Consider the following 17,361-nt stretch of genomic DNA (forward strand, 5'->3'; position numbering starts at 1 on the left):
ATATATGCTGACGCTAGCATTTCTCTCAAAGTAAAGCCTCACAGAGCCACTAGCATGGCTGTTAACTCTTAGTCTTGTTTATCTTCATGAGGCTTTTTTATTTTATATAAATGTATTCTATGTGAATAAACATTTGTTCCTGTGTAAACTGATTTTAAACAGCCTTAGGGTTTAAATCTTTTTGAATTTTGTTTAGTTCTCTTCACATTATTTCCTTGAAACAGCTTCACTCAGTGTCTGTAATCCTGTGGGTTTAATCCTAATCTTTTTATTCTCCATCTACCGTAAATGCACAAGCATCAAAATACATCGAAACGTGCGGCCTGATTGAGAGCCATGACTTTTCTTAGAGATTCGCTCAGCCGTTTTCACGTAAATCGTGAAATACAACGAGAGTTTTCATATCCACACACATGTCAAAATGTCTTGCAAAATGTTCTAGTTCCCACAAAAACACCCACAGAAAACAAGAATTCTCTTCATTCGCCTCTTTTTTGCATTATATACTGTATGTGTATATTTAAGTGTACAATGAAGAAAAGGCATTGCAAAGGTGAATTTAATGTCTAGGAATTTTCCTTTGCTTGAGCAATTAAAGTAATGATGTTAACCAAATAAATCAGACAATGCATAGCCAGTTTAGTGAGATCCCGGCCAAAGTTAAATAAAATATGAAGATAAGTTGGTGGTCTGAGGCCGAGACGAGGCTGAGTAAGAATGCGGTCAATTACCAGACGAGACGAGACGAGTGCCCTTGAGACCGGTCTCGAGACCAAAACTGATCTACTACAACACTGATAGAAAGTAGACAGGATAAATATAACTAGGATCTTTCAGATCAGTTTGAGGAGTGACCACATGTTCCACATTTTATTATATGTGTCAGGCAGTGTGGGACTTGCCCTTGGTCTGGTCTTGACTTGGTCTCAACCCCTCAGAGTCTTGGTCTTGTCTCGGTCTCGATACACTCTGGTCTTGGTGGTGACTTGGCCTGGGATTAGGTGGTCTTGACTGCAACACTGCTTTCTACAAATGGGGCTTCTTGCTCTCAGGGCATCCTCTTCCTCCCTGTGCAGGCGTGGTCATGTGACCCCTCCCACGGCCCGTTCCCACGTGCCGCCGCCGCTCCAGAAGAAGTCAAAGGAGCAGCATTGACGCTATACCAGCCAGCTAATTACTTAAAGATAAATAACAATTGCAGTGAATGCAGCTCCGCTCGAGTGTTGCCACTTGTTGTTTGACTGCATTTCCCTCCACACAGCCCAGAAGCGCCTGCTTTGATATTCTGCTCAGTGTTCACCCTGACTCTCCCACACTCCACCAACCCACACACATCAACCGAAATGGGATCTGCCTAATGATCTGGAATATCCCTGTTTGGGCCGATCATCACCCCAATTTTTATTTCAAATGCGCAGTTTTGATAAAACCGCAGGGCCGGTGTGATGTGACAGGAGAGGTGGAGGAGGAAGAGGAGGAGGAGGAGGAGGAGGAGGGGAGTGGGGTGTAAACATTGGGGTTGCTATGGAGGTGGCAGTGTAAGAAGTTTCGAGCGAGCGGCAAGAAAAGGCAGCGTGTGTGTGTGTGTTTTGCAGACTTTGAGTGACCTTCTCACCACAAAGGATGTGGGAGTGAGGAGAGAGAGAGAGACAATTCTCTGCTCCTCATGCAGCGAGTCTTAAAAGCAGCCGTCCAATCAGATAAAAGAGAGCAATAATAAACAGTGGAACAATCCAGGCTTGTTATACCTTTGGTGTAAGATGACCTTCTCACGCGCGAGGAATCTTGAGAAGGCATGTTATCGTTTCAAAGCGCCCAGTTAATCAAATGCCATCGCATATTTACGCCAGGCAGCAGCTCAGCTCAACCATTTCCTCATATTTGGCTTCTCAAATTCATGCATCTCCACACTTCATGGTTTTCAAAACAGGCTGAATCCAGTGGAATCATTCTGGTTGCTTTGAAGCCGAAATAGCCACTGGGCAGAACCAGACTGACCGGATCCCGCTGTTCACCGTGACTCCACAGTCTGTCTGTGAACCCTGAACCTTCACCCCGGACCCCCCGATACCTCAGACGGCGTAAACTGCCGACGTCAGAGTCCACCGGATGAGCGCGAGGCTGTTGAACTTAGCGTTGGGGTGAGTGCGAGGGCATGGTTAGCTAGGAATGCTCTTAAAGACCAGAGATAATCAAATGCTCATAACAATGCAAAGAGTTGACTAGAGGCGAAGGTACACACCCTTTCTCAATTGTTATCTTTGCATGCTATTATCCGGGCACTTTTGTCTTTTTCTCTCCCCCTTACTTTACCTCTCTTTACCCTTTCTCTCTCATTCATGCTTCATCTCAATTTCTTTCCTCTTCATCCTCTCTCTACAGCTACAGGGCTTTTGGCTCTCTGTCACCATCCGAAGGAGCATCGTGTTCCACTCGCTGGCAGGCGGAACAAAGCAAAAACAAAGGGGCATGGAGACCGTCCAAACACACTTTTTTCACCTCACCTATGCATGCATGCACATGCACGCTTGTGAGTCAACTAAACATGAATAAAAGTGTGTAATACAACCCAAACAAACACGTGTTAACCTGAATATCAGCCCAAACCGGGCCTCCACTCTCCGCTCTTCCCTGCCGCAGCGCCGCGCTCCTTCAGGAAATTGCTGAGGGCACAGGAAACCCACAGCAAAACACAGTTTCTCATGGTGTATTAACGACCCCTGACCGAGAGAAGAGCACTTCGTAGTACCACATCCAGAGCAGTGCCAAGGCCGCGCCGCGCTCAGCCAAGTGCAGGAGGTAGCTGGACGTGAATGCTGGAATGTAGGAAGGTCTCCTGGGATAGATATATACGCTCTGAACCATCGTCAGGAGAAACTCTTCTGGCTGAGCACAGACTCCAGTCCTTGTGCTACGTTTCAGAAGCAAAACATCAACAGAGGCTGTTCTATACAAGCATGGTAAAAACAAGAGTAATAGTAAGAAGGGGGGAATGTGGTTGTACAATGTAACCAAAATCATATGTGTGGTTTTATGAAGTTAGAATGCCCATAATGACGGAGTATTAAATGATTGTAGCGCCATGAGGTTTGATGGTTTTAGGCGGGGGGAGGGGCACATTTAAAAAGCCAGCTTTCTCCCATGAACTCCTCTGGCACCCAGAAATTTCGCTTGGATTTCGCAAACTCACCGAACCTACTACAGCCACCCCTCCTTTCCATTGTCACTGCTTCTGCCCTAAAATAACTCCTGTTCCTAAAGGAGGCTGGTTTTCTGCTGGGTTTTCAAATACTACACTGTTGTTCTGCTGGCAGCGGGAAAAACGGCAGAGGTTAGCGAGGTCACTCTCTGGGCTAACAGGAGCCACTGCCATGTTTAGATGCTGCAACAGCCACGATGTGTGACCGCTGGACCGTCTGTGGATACTCCATGCGACAATACCTTATTGTGCACATTTATTTTGGGAAAACATAAGTGTAAGCGGATTATAATAGGAGATGTGAAGGAATTAATAGTATCATGTTGTTGTCATCTTTACTATTTTTAGGGACGTAGCCGAAGCCTTGACACAAAGTTCGCCATACTAGCACAGACGAATTCTTGCACAGTTCATTCAAATATTTCTGGATTACCAAGATCATATGAATGCGTGTGTCGCTCTTATTGACAAAACCTCAGAGAATGATCAGTTTCTTGCAGCTCAACAGAGCGCTTTACCATCTTTCAATGGATTGTTTTGGTTTAACGGACTTTGCTGTGCTGGTTCACTCTCACCAGCCGTGTTTCCAGCTGCAGCCTGCTGTTTTCAGTGAAAACACTAAATGACTAAATTACTATACACGACCAAGCTGGGCCAGAGAGTCTTCCTGTTCAGCTCTGCTGGTTGCCCGTCATGGTCACTATGCCTGGTCAAGAAATAATCCTGCTTACTTCTGGACAGAACCACGCTAGTTCCCACGGTTCCAAGTCTTAATGCTAAGCTAAGCTAACTGGCTGTAGCTTTATGCCACCCTTCCACTGCATGGTAAGGTAAAGCTCTACTCAGCTCTGCTCATTCCTTTTTGGTTTTCCATTCGCAAAAGTTGTGGATAGTAACTGGTACCTGGTTTATTTTGGTACTAGATTCTTTAAATTGTCGGTCCGCAAACTACGCCATACAATTGATAATACAAGTGATGGAATAGTAAAACAAAAGTATCGTAAGGTCTGCTGAGGGCGATTGTTATTAATTTAAGCGAATTATTTTGGAACGGTTGTTCAGCTTTGTTGTCACGTTACTCTTTAACATTACGTTGTAATGTTGTAACGTCACGTTGTCTGGTTACATTGTCACGGTATGTTACATTGTTGCTTTACATTGTTAAGTTACGTTGTTAAGGTACATTGTAACCTTACATTGTTGCATTAAATTGTTACATTACATTGTTATGTTACATTGTTTTGTTATGATGTTATGTTACATTATTTCGTTACATTGTTTCGTTACATTGTTACCTTACTTTGTTACGTTTTCTAACCTTAACCAAGTAGTTTTGTTGCCGAAACCTAACCAAGCATTTTCAAACGTTAACCATGTGGGATTGTGAAACATTTTGTAAACATACAATGATGCCAACATTCTTTCTGACAACCGTGTTGGTGGAAAATAAAATAGAGAAATGTTCTGGTATCAAAAGTGAGTTGAGTTCGGGTAAGTTAAGGTAGTATTTTCAGAGACAAAAACAAAAACAATGAACAACGAACACGGATTAATTTACGTGACCAAACAAACAGCAGTCATAAATTGAGATCTTCCTTACAACACTGAAACGTGTCATCATGATGGAAAAAAGTTTTTTTATTGTGCAACACTTTGGGTTATCGTGATACTGTATAACGCAACGAAAAGGTGTAACCTCGCTGAACAATGGGATAATATTTTTGCAGAAGACTGAGGTACGACGCAGCTTCAACTCGTGAAAGAATAACTGAAGGTGAGAGGAAATTACATCTGTGTGTTCATGTAGAAAGGCTTGTTAGGGACATTTGTGGTCAGACAAACGCACACACACAAGATGACTCAGCATGACGTTTCGTGTTCTCCTGTAAAAGTTTCTTCACTTTTTGTTAATAGTGGAAATCCAGGTTTGCTCTGTCATCTGTGTTCAAAAATCTGAAATTAAGCAATGACGAGGGCTGTCTTTGCTGTTTTTGTAAAGCAGATGCTATTTTATGGACTTTTTTAGGTAAAAGTTGAAAGTCTACTCTTAATAGAGGTGATTTTTTTTTACCACTTTACCACTAAGAAAGATGATTTCCACTTTGGAGAGCATCACTGATGTGCAAAGAGACTGGCAGATAGGACGGGTTCATCCTGATAGGATTGGCCCTGTCATGGTGACTGTGTGTAGAAAAGCATTGCATTTGTAATTCTATTTGAGAAATAAGACAAATCTGAATATACTGTATTTTAAGAAGAAAATAAAGAACTAAAGGGATTAATTAATTAATAAATTATTTTAAAGGATAACGGATACATTAAAGAAATACTTCAACATTTTGAGAATTCTTGCTGAGAGTAAGATTAGAAGATCGATATCTCTCAGATCACCACCCGGTTAGCTTAGCTTAGCATAGCAACAGCCTGGCTCTGTCCACAGGTTGCAGGGACTTCCTGTAGTCTCTGCTGCTTGCCGGCTGTCAACATTTGTTGTTTTTATACTTCAGTAAATAAGTGAGTTTTAGAGGCGCTTGTAAACAGATTTAGTCACATCTGGACGAAGCCAGGCACAACAGTCTGTAGTCTCAGCTGAGGTAACTGGCTGCAGCTTCCGATGTTAAGAAGTGATAAGTAAAATTGATGTCCACAAGTAAACGCGACTTGACTTATTAGTTTTCAGTTTTTTTTCATCTTATGAGGATGGGGGCACAGTGCCTTGTCAAGAATTAAAGGGTCTTTTTATGCATCTCCAGGAGCAAGACTTAGTGGCATCTAGTGGTGAGGGTGCAGATTTCAACCAACTACCCCACAGCTCATCTCTCCCTTTACAAAGCGTGTCGGAGAACTACAGCGGCCTTCAGGTAATGTACAAACTCAAAGTCTCTCCTAGAGCCAGTGTTTGGTTTGTCCTTTCTGGGCTACAGTAGGAACATGGCGGTGCAACATGGCGGACTCTGAGGACCTGCTCCCGAAGACGATAAACGGCTCGACCGAAGCTAACGAAAGCACAAGGATTCTTAGTTTTAGGTGATTACACACATTAAAACATAGTGAAAAACACTAAATCATATGAATATTATCTTCCATGTCTGCCAATAAACCCCCTTCAATCGAACACACTGCTCCTTTATTAAACTAACAAATATTTAATCCATCCACACATTTACAAGAAGTGATGGGAGGAGTGTGAGGAGTGGATTGATAAGCTTCCGTGTCTTTAGCTGCTGCTGGACAGCTGCCAGGGACTTCCCATTCAGAGAACATTAGAATGTGAAAAATGCATGATTAACTCTTTCTAGATACTTGACAGAAGAGTGTTTTGATCTAAGACCTTATCAGTTATTCTGGTCTGGACTGAGGCATGCTATCAACAAAAAAACAAGCTTCCTTGAATGACATGACAACAATAAAGGCTAATGGATGAAGTACGCTTAAAATTAGTAAAAATATACTTCCATATATCAGAATTCCACTTTTGTCTGATATGACTAACAGCTGTGTGGGTGACACACATTGACTCTGGAGCTCTAAGCTGCCACACCAGCACAGGATGAGTAATGAGTCACTGATCCGAAAACAAAAGGAGCAAACTGATAATTATGTGACCAACTGCCAGTGTGAAGGAATCCATATTATAGTATTATTGAGATGCATGCATTTACAACACAAAGCTTTAAAATGTGTTTTGTTTATTGTTACTTCACTTGGATGTGTGAGCTTCACAGAGTTTGACACTAGAGATGGTTTCACCGCTGAAGATGGAAATATCCACTGTGCTCACCCTAAATCTAAATAAGATGGAAGCCAATCGAGGTCGAAAATGTAACTTACACAAGTGTGATGCAAGACACTTAAAACCTCCAGTGCACAAAAACTAAGGATGCACCTCTTGAAGTGAAGCCTTTGTAGTAAACAATATTTGCATATGGAATGGAAAAATAATCAGATTATTGTGTAAATTGTTTATGTAAATAATATTTCAAAATGTTTGAATTAAAACTCTGGTTTCAAATTAATGACATTTTTATAACTTTAGCATTTTTCTTCCTTTTATTTTTTTGTTATTATGTTTGACCTAAATATATTTGTGTTTGTTTGTGTGTTTATAGGCTGTACACTGATTACTCATATGAGGTATTGCAGAGATCCACTGCATCTCCAGTTGTGCGTCAGCGCAGGGGGGTGTCATCGGGGGGGGGGGGGGGGGGGGGGGGGGTGGATCACGTGTCAGTGCGTTGGCCCCGTGGAGCCATAAAGGACTCGCTTTACCTGTCGTGCGTTCATGTCGGCCCGGTTGCCAGTCTTGTTTCAGTCTGTCCCGTCGCTCTGTCTGAGGCTCCCTCTGATTGGCTGCAGAGGGAAACGAGCTCTTTTCAGCCCACCCACCGCTGATTATAGGGACTCTTGCAGACTCTCTTTCCTGCCTTACATTGAGTCTGGGACCTGGCCCTGGGGCTGAACGGCACACACAGAGCGCGCACCATGGCAGCTACCCACAGCGAGTACAGAGGCTACCTGCGGAACACCGTCGACATCGAGGCAGGGCAGCACCGCTTCCACCCGGTGCAGAGCTCGGAGCCCACTTACCGGCCGCTTCTAATCGGGACCCTCGCTGTTATGGGATTGCTTCAGGTGGCTTCCAGCGTGGCGATCTTATTACACCTGACGGGTTACCTTCAAGAGGTAGGCTCCATGTGACACTGCGTGCTCCGGTTTGGCAGCTCATTTTCCAGTGCGCTTTGAAACACTTTGCAAACTCACGCACTGCCGTGGGCCCGAGTTTACTCAGGCTTTGGTTCTGCGTGTAAATATTTATCTACAAACACTGTCAATAGTTCTCTAGTGGGCTACGAGCGAGTTAAGATAGTCCGACGACATTTGCGCAATTTTACAATGCCATAAAGTGACAGATAAGTAAGTTGCCTACCTCTATATCAAAGTTGGCGGCGTGCGCTCTTAGATGTAAAGAAGGAGTAATCTGCACAAGTGAAAGAAAAGAAAAGAAAAAAGGCTCCACATCGAGCAACTTCTGCAGTTTTGTGCGCTAAGATTTCGTGCACTCTTTGAAGGCGCTGCGCTTCAGCCGCAGGCAGTTAAAACACTTCTTGCCTCGCTACTAACACCTCTAGATAACATCTCCAAAAAGCCCGCGTGACATTTTCCAAAGATTAGTTATTTCAGCAAGATATTTCTTCTCGGGGGCTGCAGGCAGCTCGATTCAAAGCATCGCGAATCCCTTTTGAAGTGACAACATCTGTCGGTCTTGCGAGATGTCAATGTTTGCAAAATGCAGATGTTTTCACTTGAGCCTCCCAGGAGTTTTTCTTGTGAGTGTTTACATGCCATCGGGGGGCGTATATTTGTAATTTATATGTGTCATAAGTTGTAAACTCTCGAGCATAAACAGAGCTGTTTTCAAGGAGTTTGAAGGCAGAGAATGTCTGGCAAAGCTCAAGGAAGACCAGAGATGCTATGAAAATACAAATGTTCCTGCATGCCCCATCGCCTTTTTGTCAGCTCATCTTTGCCATCTTTCAGGCTGCGTGTCTGTGAGCTTGTAAAATAACTTCTATGTTCTGCCACAACTGTTTTTGTAACTTTATGGCGGGTTTGGGAGTTGAATAATTGTCGTGTTTCAACAAGCCAAGAGAGCAGACCGCATCCCGGCTCTGTCAGGATGCTGGGAGTTCACCTGGGGAGCATCTCTCTCTCTCTCTCTCTCTCTCTCTCTCGCTCTCTGTCTGTTGGCTTCTGTCTCTTCCCCAGTGTTTGTGTGTTGAATTTCTTTGGCTTGTCTTTGGCATAAACACACTGCAGTGTGGTAGTGGCTGGTTATGTTCTGGATGTGAGCCAGAGGGGGGGGGGAACTAAATAAAAGAGAGGAAGGCAAAAGAGTAAAATACCCAGAGAAAAGAAAAGGCCATCGTTAAAAGAGACCTTTCACGGCTCTATTTGTATTTGTGTAATAACATGTGGGTTTTATCTGATCGTGTGATGAGAGGGATGCAGGACCAGACCTTTTTTAGGGAGCAATCAAAGTGTTCCTCGAATACCCAGCAGCATCAGATGCCTTCCGGGTTGGCCGGAGTTGGAGCCGTGCTTCGGATTAACAGGCAGCCTTTTTCCGATTTCCATGTTGGCTGCATATGGCAGCACTTTTCAGCGTGAGTCAGTAGTTGTGTGTGTGTGTGTGTGTAGGGGGGGGAGTGGAGTTTGGCACCGGACCATCATCTGCCCCCTTCAGCACCTGTAGAACTTCCTGGAGATGTTGGAGGAGAGCTGGAATCTGCACAGCGCCGCGTCTCCAATAGGAATGTGCTGATCGGGGCAGGTTTTAGAAACGCCGCTCTGATTCCAGCTCGTCTTTGTGCATCAGGCCGTGCGCATGCATGAAAGCCCCCGTGGACATTGTTTTGTCGTTAAATGTATTAGATGTTAAATTATTCAGAGACAACAGCCCTGCAAATGAGAACCAGCGCTCAGCTTCCAAATCCCTTTGAATTTCGCCTGCTGCAGTGGAATGCATGTGGAAAACAACTTAACCTCCCACACACACACACACACACACACACACACACACACACACACACACACACACACACACACATATCCAAACTGAAATGTCTTTCTGTAAGTCTTGTCAAATATTCCTCCCACCCACACCTGTCGGGGGGGAAATTCTCCCAGCAGATCTTGCTGGTTTGAGAAGGCTTAACTCTGGTATTATTTTTCTCCCATCGACCTCTCTAACCTCGGCTCCTGTGTTTCTGTCTCCAGGTAGATTTGTCCACAGCCCCACATCGGCCAATAGAGGTGAGTGTGACCGCTGGTTAACCCCAGGTAACCCTGCCGCATGACACGCCCTCTGACTGGAGCACAGTCCACTCAGATAGATTGCATTTTAACAGGTTTTTCTTCCTGCTACAACGCCACACACACACACACACACACACACACACACACACACACACACACACACACACACACACACACCTGAAGTCTTTGATATTAATGGCAGGAATCCTGCTGTGTAAATCATCTTGTTATTGATAATTAATCATCAGCACTGATTTCCGCTATTTCAATTTCTACTTCAACAAACTCAATGTGAGCAGACTTTGATTGATCGATCAGTCGTCGACATGTCACTAAAAGGAAACTGTGGGGGAATAAAGTTGCAGAGCCAAACAAAACATCTCCGAGGCAACAGTAAGAATGTTTTGAAGCGTACCAGGTATTTCCTCGCTGACACTGTCGAGGGGAAAGTACAGTACGTGCAACAACTTGGCTTTAGTTTTTGGGGGAAAAAAAGCATAAAATAAATAAGATAGTCATCTGCAAGTTTGCACTGATGGAAGTCATGATTTTCCCCCATGGGTGCGTTTTCAGCACATACCACAGCTTCTGCAAAGCACCAAACCCCAGGTGGTGGTCACACAAGGCTGGGAAAGAGGTCTGACCACAGCAGGAAAAACACCTTTCTGCCTTTTTGTTAAAGAGGCAATTAGCTTCTTTCCCAAACGAGCCTCATCGCTTACTGACACTGTGCACAGAAAAGTAGTTTACTGCATCGGCTGTTAGTGAGTCATCCATTGGCGACAGTGGTTGCAGAGTATTCCTTCGACGATCAGCAGTGGCATGAGGGAGTTGTAAAATAGGAATTATTAATCGTTGAAATCATATATTTAGTTTCTAATCCCTTTTTGGAAGTTGCCGCCCATTCTTTGGCACAGGTTCTGCAGAGCAAATGCAAAAATAAGGAAACTATGAAACCAGGAAGTAAAACAAAACAGAATAAAAGGACTGCTGTGCTTCACTGGTGTTTGGTTTCCCATAATGCTTTAATTTCATTCTCATATTATGTATTTGTGTGCCCTGGGTATCCCTGGCGGAGTACTTTACACAAACCACCCAGCCGGTCTTAGACTGAGGAGCTCATTGTTGCCGTTAGCCCTCGGCTGTTTCCCATGGAGCGCAGGGAGACTTGCTGGGATCTTTTATGAGGTGTCGGGGTGACAGGCCCACTTGGCACACCACTGTGTTGTGTTAGGGTCAGCCCCGAGACCGCCGGTGTTCTCCGCTGTCAGTTCAGGGGTTTTGCTCGACAGCAGGGCCTCGGTGGACAGCTGTCAAGCTCTGCAGCCCAGCTTTGATGTGAGACGGACGAGAGTCTCGGGAGGGGTGAGATCACGAATCGGACTCTTGTGATCTGAATGTTTGCAGTCCGTACAGATCTGTTTTAACCGCGTCAGAAGGAGATCTGACTGACGCGGCGCGAAACACAAAGGGACGATCTGCTTTGGTGGCCGAGCCTCGAGTGGTGAGAGGACTTTTGTTCTCGTCTCCGAAGCCACTCATCAACATAATGGAGATGTTGAATGATGCATGCGGTGCGTACGGTAGTTAAAGGGCTGAACTGAGGCCTGCGTGCACTGTGGTATTCAGAGAACAAGCATATGAGGTCAAGTCATATGTATATATATATATATATATATATATATATATATATACACACACAGATGTAGAGTCAGACAGTTCGCTTTCATGGAGCAGCTCCGTCTGGTGCAGTGGTTGTCACAGTTTAATTCTAGATCACACTGTAGATCAGGACGCTGCCAAGCTGCAGCTACTTTGTCTAAATAATCTCTCCTCTCTGGTTAAGGAGGTATGACGCGGTCTCGCCACAAATCAAGATAGATCCCACAGTGTAGGGCCAATTGGGAGCGCGTTCACAATTACTCTGTAGCCTCGGTAAGACGATGTTTACCCCCGTCTCCGTCCAAGACGCAGCGCTATAAACATGTTTGTGCAGCAAATTGTTTTTGGAGGATAGACTGCTAATCTTAGTCAGAGAGGCATGCAAATTTGTCTGGACTTGGCTTGTGAATACTTCACAGTAATGTTATTAGCACGACGCAGGTGCAGTGTTGCAAAAACATGTAAACGCTTTTGGTGGGACCGGCCCTGTAGTAGAGTTTGTTGTAGCAGTGTTTGTGCTCGAGGGCGCTGTGTGTGTGTGTGTGTGTGTGTGTGTGTGTAATGCTTCCCTCTAAAACAACACTTTCCATTTCCCCGTCTTTTTCTTTTTTTAGGCGTCTCAGAGTTAGGGTGAGATGATATTGCCAGGATACCTGAGAAAATTGTATCAGAGAAAATGTATAAAAAAATGTTAAAACACCTTCAGGACATAATAAAGACACAATCTGTTGACATTTGACTGACATTTGTAATCAACCACATTTATTTGTATCTGCTGTACATATGTATACGTGCACACTTAAATAAAGATGGACTGGTTGCGTCCCAAATTGTGTCTTGCTTAAAACATTGCAAGGCCTTTCTTCTATGTACCTAACAAAGTTGTACAACTTTAAAGAGATAATTTCTCTTGTGTGAGTGAAAGATTATAGGTTGATGCAGAAAACGGCCTTATATTTTCATCTCATGCCAGATGTGTAAGAGAGTTGGCAGCTCCGCTGCAGTAACTGTTTACTTGCGTGGAAACCATGTTTTCCTTGAGTGTATACACTCTGTCTTGCCTGAGGCAGGACAGCCCAGTTCAGACTGTGGATGGCGGGTTCATCGGCCTTGAATAGAATCGGCGCTCTGGGCTGAATGCAGTCCAGATACTATTTGTGCCAAATCCGTGAGAAGCGCAATCTATCTGAAAGGTTACACTCACCAGGAGGCCTCCCTGTCACAGCCTTCGGCCCCCGAGTACAACCACGGCGGTGATGAGAAGTTAGCAGGATTGATAATGCGCACAGACAGACAGACAGTCAGTGTATGCTCATCCATTTGCTGTGTTCACACGCGCACAATTTTCGCACAAACAGACGGATATTCAAAGAGACAGCTGAACAAAGATGTGGTAAAATAGGTCAAAACCGTATTGTTGCTTCGAGAAAAAGTCATTTATGGGTACCGTGCGGGTTAATTTTTAATTGTGGGTGTAAGTTTCAGTTTGGGCAACTTCTCAGAGTAGGATAACACACACACACACATGCAAAAATGTTTTGGGATATTGTTGTTTTGTTTTTCTGTTCTTCGGCGTTTGTTCAACTGTTTTCTTTTGGTGTCTTCTTCAGGAAGTGCAGACGGAGCCGGTGCTGAACGCGCTGAAAGACACGAGGAAAAAAGGACGGTGCAAAACCTCCAAAGAGAGCCTTCCATCAGCTCATCTACCAATCGGAGAGACCAAGGAGTACTCAAAGAGTGAGTCCGGTTGAATTAACATCCATATGTTCTCGCACTAGAAGCTATTTAGCCATATCTGATGTAACTTCTCTCCTAAGTTCAGGTGTTTAATAATGATGTAAAGAACAAAAACATACTTTAAGTGATTGAACAATAGCCAAAGAAGTTCAACTAAATGACCATTTAGCATAATGGGACATTGCATGAATGCCAACTCTCCATGAAGTCACTTCTAAACACAATTACATATATTTATAAAGTTTAATGCGTCATTTGACCACCTCCAGCTGTAACTTATGGAAGTCATTTAACAGCTTGTGATGCGACAGCTGCTTCCTGTTTGCACTACCAACGTTTCCTAGATACTACACAACGCGATTGAGTGAATCACTAGTTTGAAACCAGCTCGGTACTTAGAACGTCTGAATGACTTCACACAGAATCCTTGTTCTTTTGTTTGGTGTATGATCAACCAAAAGCTTATGTTGCTCTTGTTGCCATGTAGAGGGTCTAACGAAGGCCATCACCATCGACTGGGACGAGGAGCACGGATACCGCAACAAAATGGGCTACCAGAAGGGGAAACTGCTGGTGATGGAGTCGGGTTTCTACTATATTTACGCCAAGACCTGCTTCCGCTACTACAGACCGGAGGAAAGCAGTCCGGCCGGGCTCCCGCCGGTGGATGTTAGCAACACCCAGCTCATCCAGTATGTCTACCACGAGAGCATCAAACAGAACAGCAAGTCTGTGGTGCTGATGAAGACGGGCAGCACCATGCGCTGGAACATCACGACCTATAACATGTACTGCGCCCAGCAGGGCCGAGGGGTCCGGCTGGATGAGGGGGACGCCTTGTACGTCAACGTGTCCAACGCTTGGATGCTGGACCCGGAGGGAGAAGGGACGTATTTTGGGGCCATAAAGTTGGGTAACTGAAAATGAAACACGTGGGGAGCGGACATGCTACTGAACATTTGATATGCCAAAGAACCACTGTTAGCGATTTATAGTGTCGACTTGTCGGAAAAAGTTTTTGTATCGTTCATGTGTCGTTTTTTTTTTTACATTGCTCTTCACCAAATTGCCGAGTCATCTATATGGGGAAAAATAATGGAAAAAGGTTGTCACCTTTTTAACATCTTGTCTTGCTTTTTTTTTTTTAAAGTATTGTGGTTTGTGTTGAGAAACGTCAATACATTTCAGTTCATATTACAACATTTAGACTTAAGCACAGACATGTGTTGCACTAATTAATCAAATCAGGAGGGAGTAAGTTTGTTGGCAAGAAGTGCAGTGAGAAGGGATTTATCAATGTTGATTGTTGGGGGGGGGGCGATGTCCAAAAAGAGAGTTGTAGCTGATGCAGCATCTGCTTGTACTTAGCAGATTATCACAGAATAAAAATAACAGCCAGGCCTGCCTCTGACCCACGGCAGTGAATGCACAAATGTTTCCCCGAAAGGTTTTGTGAGTGTGAACAAGGCGGGAAATGAGGCGTCCTCACAGTAAGTAACTCAACGGTATAATTTGAAATAGGCAGTTAGACGGTGAGTTATATCACCCTCAACATCTCAAAAGATTCACTCTGACGCCGACGTTGTTTCTTTAAGCAACACAAGCAGTTTAAAAAGAAGGTCGTGTGTGTGTGTGTGTATGTATGTGTGTGTGTGTGTGTGTGTGTGTGTGTGTGTGCTCCAAAAACTCAACTTGCTTTCCAGTTTTCTGTCTTTAAAGAGATCAGAGAGTGGCCTGCTTCATTGAAGGCAGTTACGCGAGACAATGTCATTTTAAACCAGGGAGGGAATGACATCTGTGTGTTATGTTTATGACGATCAACAAACGATGCAGATAGCTGGACTGTCTGACCATAACTTACACAAATAGACTTTTGTCTTCTTTAACTAGAGGAGCCGAATTGAGTTTGGTTCATCTTTTAACTTAAATTTTGTTTTTCATTTGGCTCTTCAGTGAGGTAAATGGGAATATGCACTAAATATTTATTTATTAGCTATAGAAGTACAGAGACAGATCATTGTTACAGTGACCTTTCGGCTGTAAAAAAATCATTTATATTTTATGTCTGTATGACATTCATTATGCAGCACTTAGAGGAAATAGTAGACACGCTTTTTCTTATTAAAACACAGGGGCTTCATTTTAAATTCCATATTTATGTATCTTGATTTTGACAATTCTGTGTGCACTTGCCTAGCCAAAAGCAATATGGATATATTGTTTCTTCTACAAGATACCTGTAAGATTTTCATCTGATAGATTCTTTTTCCATTCAGTGTTTTTTTTATTTATGTCTGTGTATGTTTTAATAAAAAAAAACCTACTTTTGTAACAGTGTTTCATGTGTGTTGACATTACCCGACTCAAGGCTGGTGCTATTGTTTGCGGTGAGGCGGATTAGATGACAGCCACCTTGCACTGAAACCCGACGAAAAGGCCACCCTGACTGTAATATCATTGTGATGTGCAATCTGATAATCTCCACAACCTTTGGAAACTTCAACACCACGATGGCCAAAAAAAGTGAAGTCACGCTGCTCCGGTCAGAGCGGCCCACCAACCCCATTACACAGATAGGTTGTATAGAAAGAAAACCGCCCACTGCTGCAAGCGCCGCTAACTCACAGCAGACATTTGGACCACAGCGCAGAGCGACCTGCAGAATAAACAAGAAACAGACTGCATGGGACGGGAGTAATGACGAGTGTTTCATTACTCCGCTTCGATCATTGTGGCGATGGGGTCTCCCATGAAGCCCTGCGGCGTGCGCGAGTGAGAGAAACTGTTTTTAAAGTTGGGACCTCGGAGCCAAACAATTTCTCTATTGTCTGTACTTGGGCGTTCACCGGCACATGGCCAGAGAATGGCTGGGGTTCACACGTTTGTGCTGTACGCCGGGACCTCACACGGCTTTCAGCTCATTGTTCAAACGTAACTGAGAGTTTGACATCAAATCTGGGGGTTGAGGTGTACAAGGAGCTAATTAGCTTTGACATGGTTTTCATTGCCATATTTTCTTTCACTGACTGCAAAAGTGTAACATTTTATTGACCTTCGTGTCTGCAAAAAATAACACATTTCTTTTTTAGGGAAATGGTTCACGTGTGCCCTAAATGAAAGTTGTTTTTGAGAACGATTGTATGCATACAACAACTTGCACTTGCAGTTTTGCAACGACACAAACAATTCAGCTGTGGCGTCCAAAGACCTGCTCAGTTTCAGATTTAAATAGCTGAAGCCATAAGTGTAAACAGTGGACTAGCGTAGTGTGCCACCCTTTTGAAGTGACTTGATTTCTCAATTCTTGGCGCTGAACAAGAAACCATTAAAATGTGTTGTGTCAGTAAACACTATGGAAAGCTTGGCGTCCACTGGACCCCCACCCCCACACACACACACACACACACACACTGGACACACACATACACACACCTACACACACACACACACATAGACAGAGAAGCTTCACTTGCTTGCTGCACTCAGTGGTTCGTGAAATGGGCCCATTTGGCACAAGTGCAAGAACTTACCGACTTATTTTATTACTCACATATGTAAAAACACGGGGGGCTATGAAAAGCAATGGCCCATTCCACGTCAGAGTAGGTATGGATTTGAACTATTACAGGGAACGACACGGATTGCTGACTTGTATTTTTCGCTCCTGTCTGCTGCTCTTCACATGTTCCATGACGCTCCGTTTGCAGACGAGAGGCTTTATTCGTGTCCTCTTATGGTTTCATGATGCTGCAACTCCATCAGACATTATTCCACAGTCTTTTAAAGGGGTGGAGCTGTTGATTCAGAAAAACAAAGTCATGTGTTGGAAAATGTATCAGGGTGCTTTCCCCCAATAAGCGGCACCAGAGGCATCAATATAGAAGTCAAGCTAACTATGGGTGCTTAGCTTTACGAGACTTTGCGGTTTGGAGGAAATGGAGCTCAGT

The 17,361-nt window shown here is 44.0% G+C and overlaps 1 protein-coding gene across 1 annotated transcript; it reads left to right on the forward strand.

Moving 5' to 3' along the window:
- The first annotated feature begins 7,611 nt into the window (after positions 1–7,611).
- On the forward strand, positions 7,612–15,740 carry tnfsf11 (TNF superfamily member 11). Its single transcript, XM_079170030.1, has 4 exons — positions 7,612–7,882; positions 9,977–10,012; positions 13,288–13,414; positions 13,902–15,740. The coding sequence occupies exons 1-4, from the start codon at positions 7,682–7,684 to the stop codon at positions 14,333–14,335; spliced, it is 798 nt and encodes a 265-aa protein (XP_079026156.1). The 5' UTR covers positions 7,612–7,681; the 3' UTR covers positions 14,336–15,740.
- The last annotated feature ends 1,621 nt before the right edge of the window (positions 15,741–17,361 follow it).

This window comes from Pholis gunnellus (assembly GCF_910591455.1).
Source record: "Pholis gunnellus genome assembly, chromosome: 12".
In the NCBI taxonomy this organism is placed as follows: Eukaryota; Metazoa; Chordata; class Actinopteri; order Perciformes; family Pholidae; genus Pholis; species Pholis gunnellus.

What these genes read in the sequence shown, in the direction of transcription:
- tnfsf11 (XM_079170030.1), top strand. Translation starts at nt 7,682, where the DNA reads ATGGCAGCTACCCACAGCGAGTACAGAGGCTACCTGCGGAACACCGTC. An exon ending in CCCCACATCGGCCAATAGAG is followed by an intron (nt 10,013 to 13,287) that starts GTGAGTGTGACC and finishes TGTCTTCTTCAG; the next exon opens with GAAGTGCAGACGGAGCCGGT. An exon ending in GACCAAGGAGTACTCAAAGA is followed by an intron (nt 13,415 to 13,901) that starts GTGAGTCCGGTT and finishes GTTGCCATGTAG; the next exon opens with AGGGTCTAACGAAGGCCATC.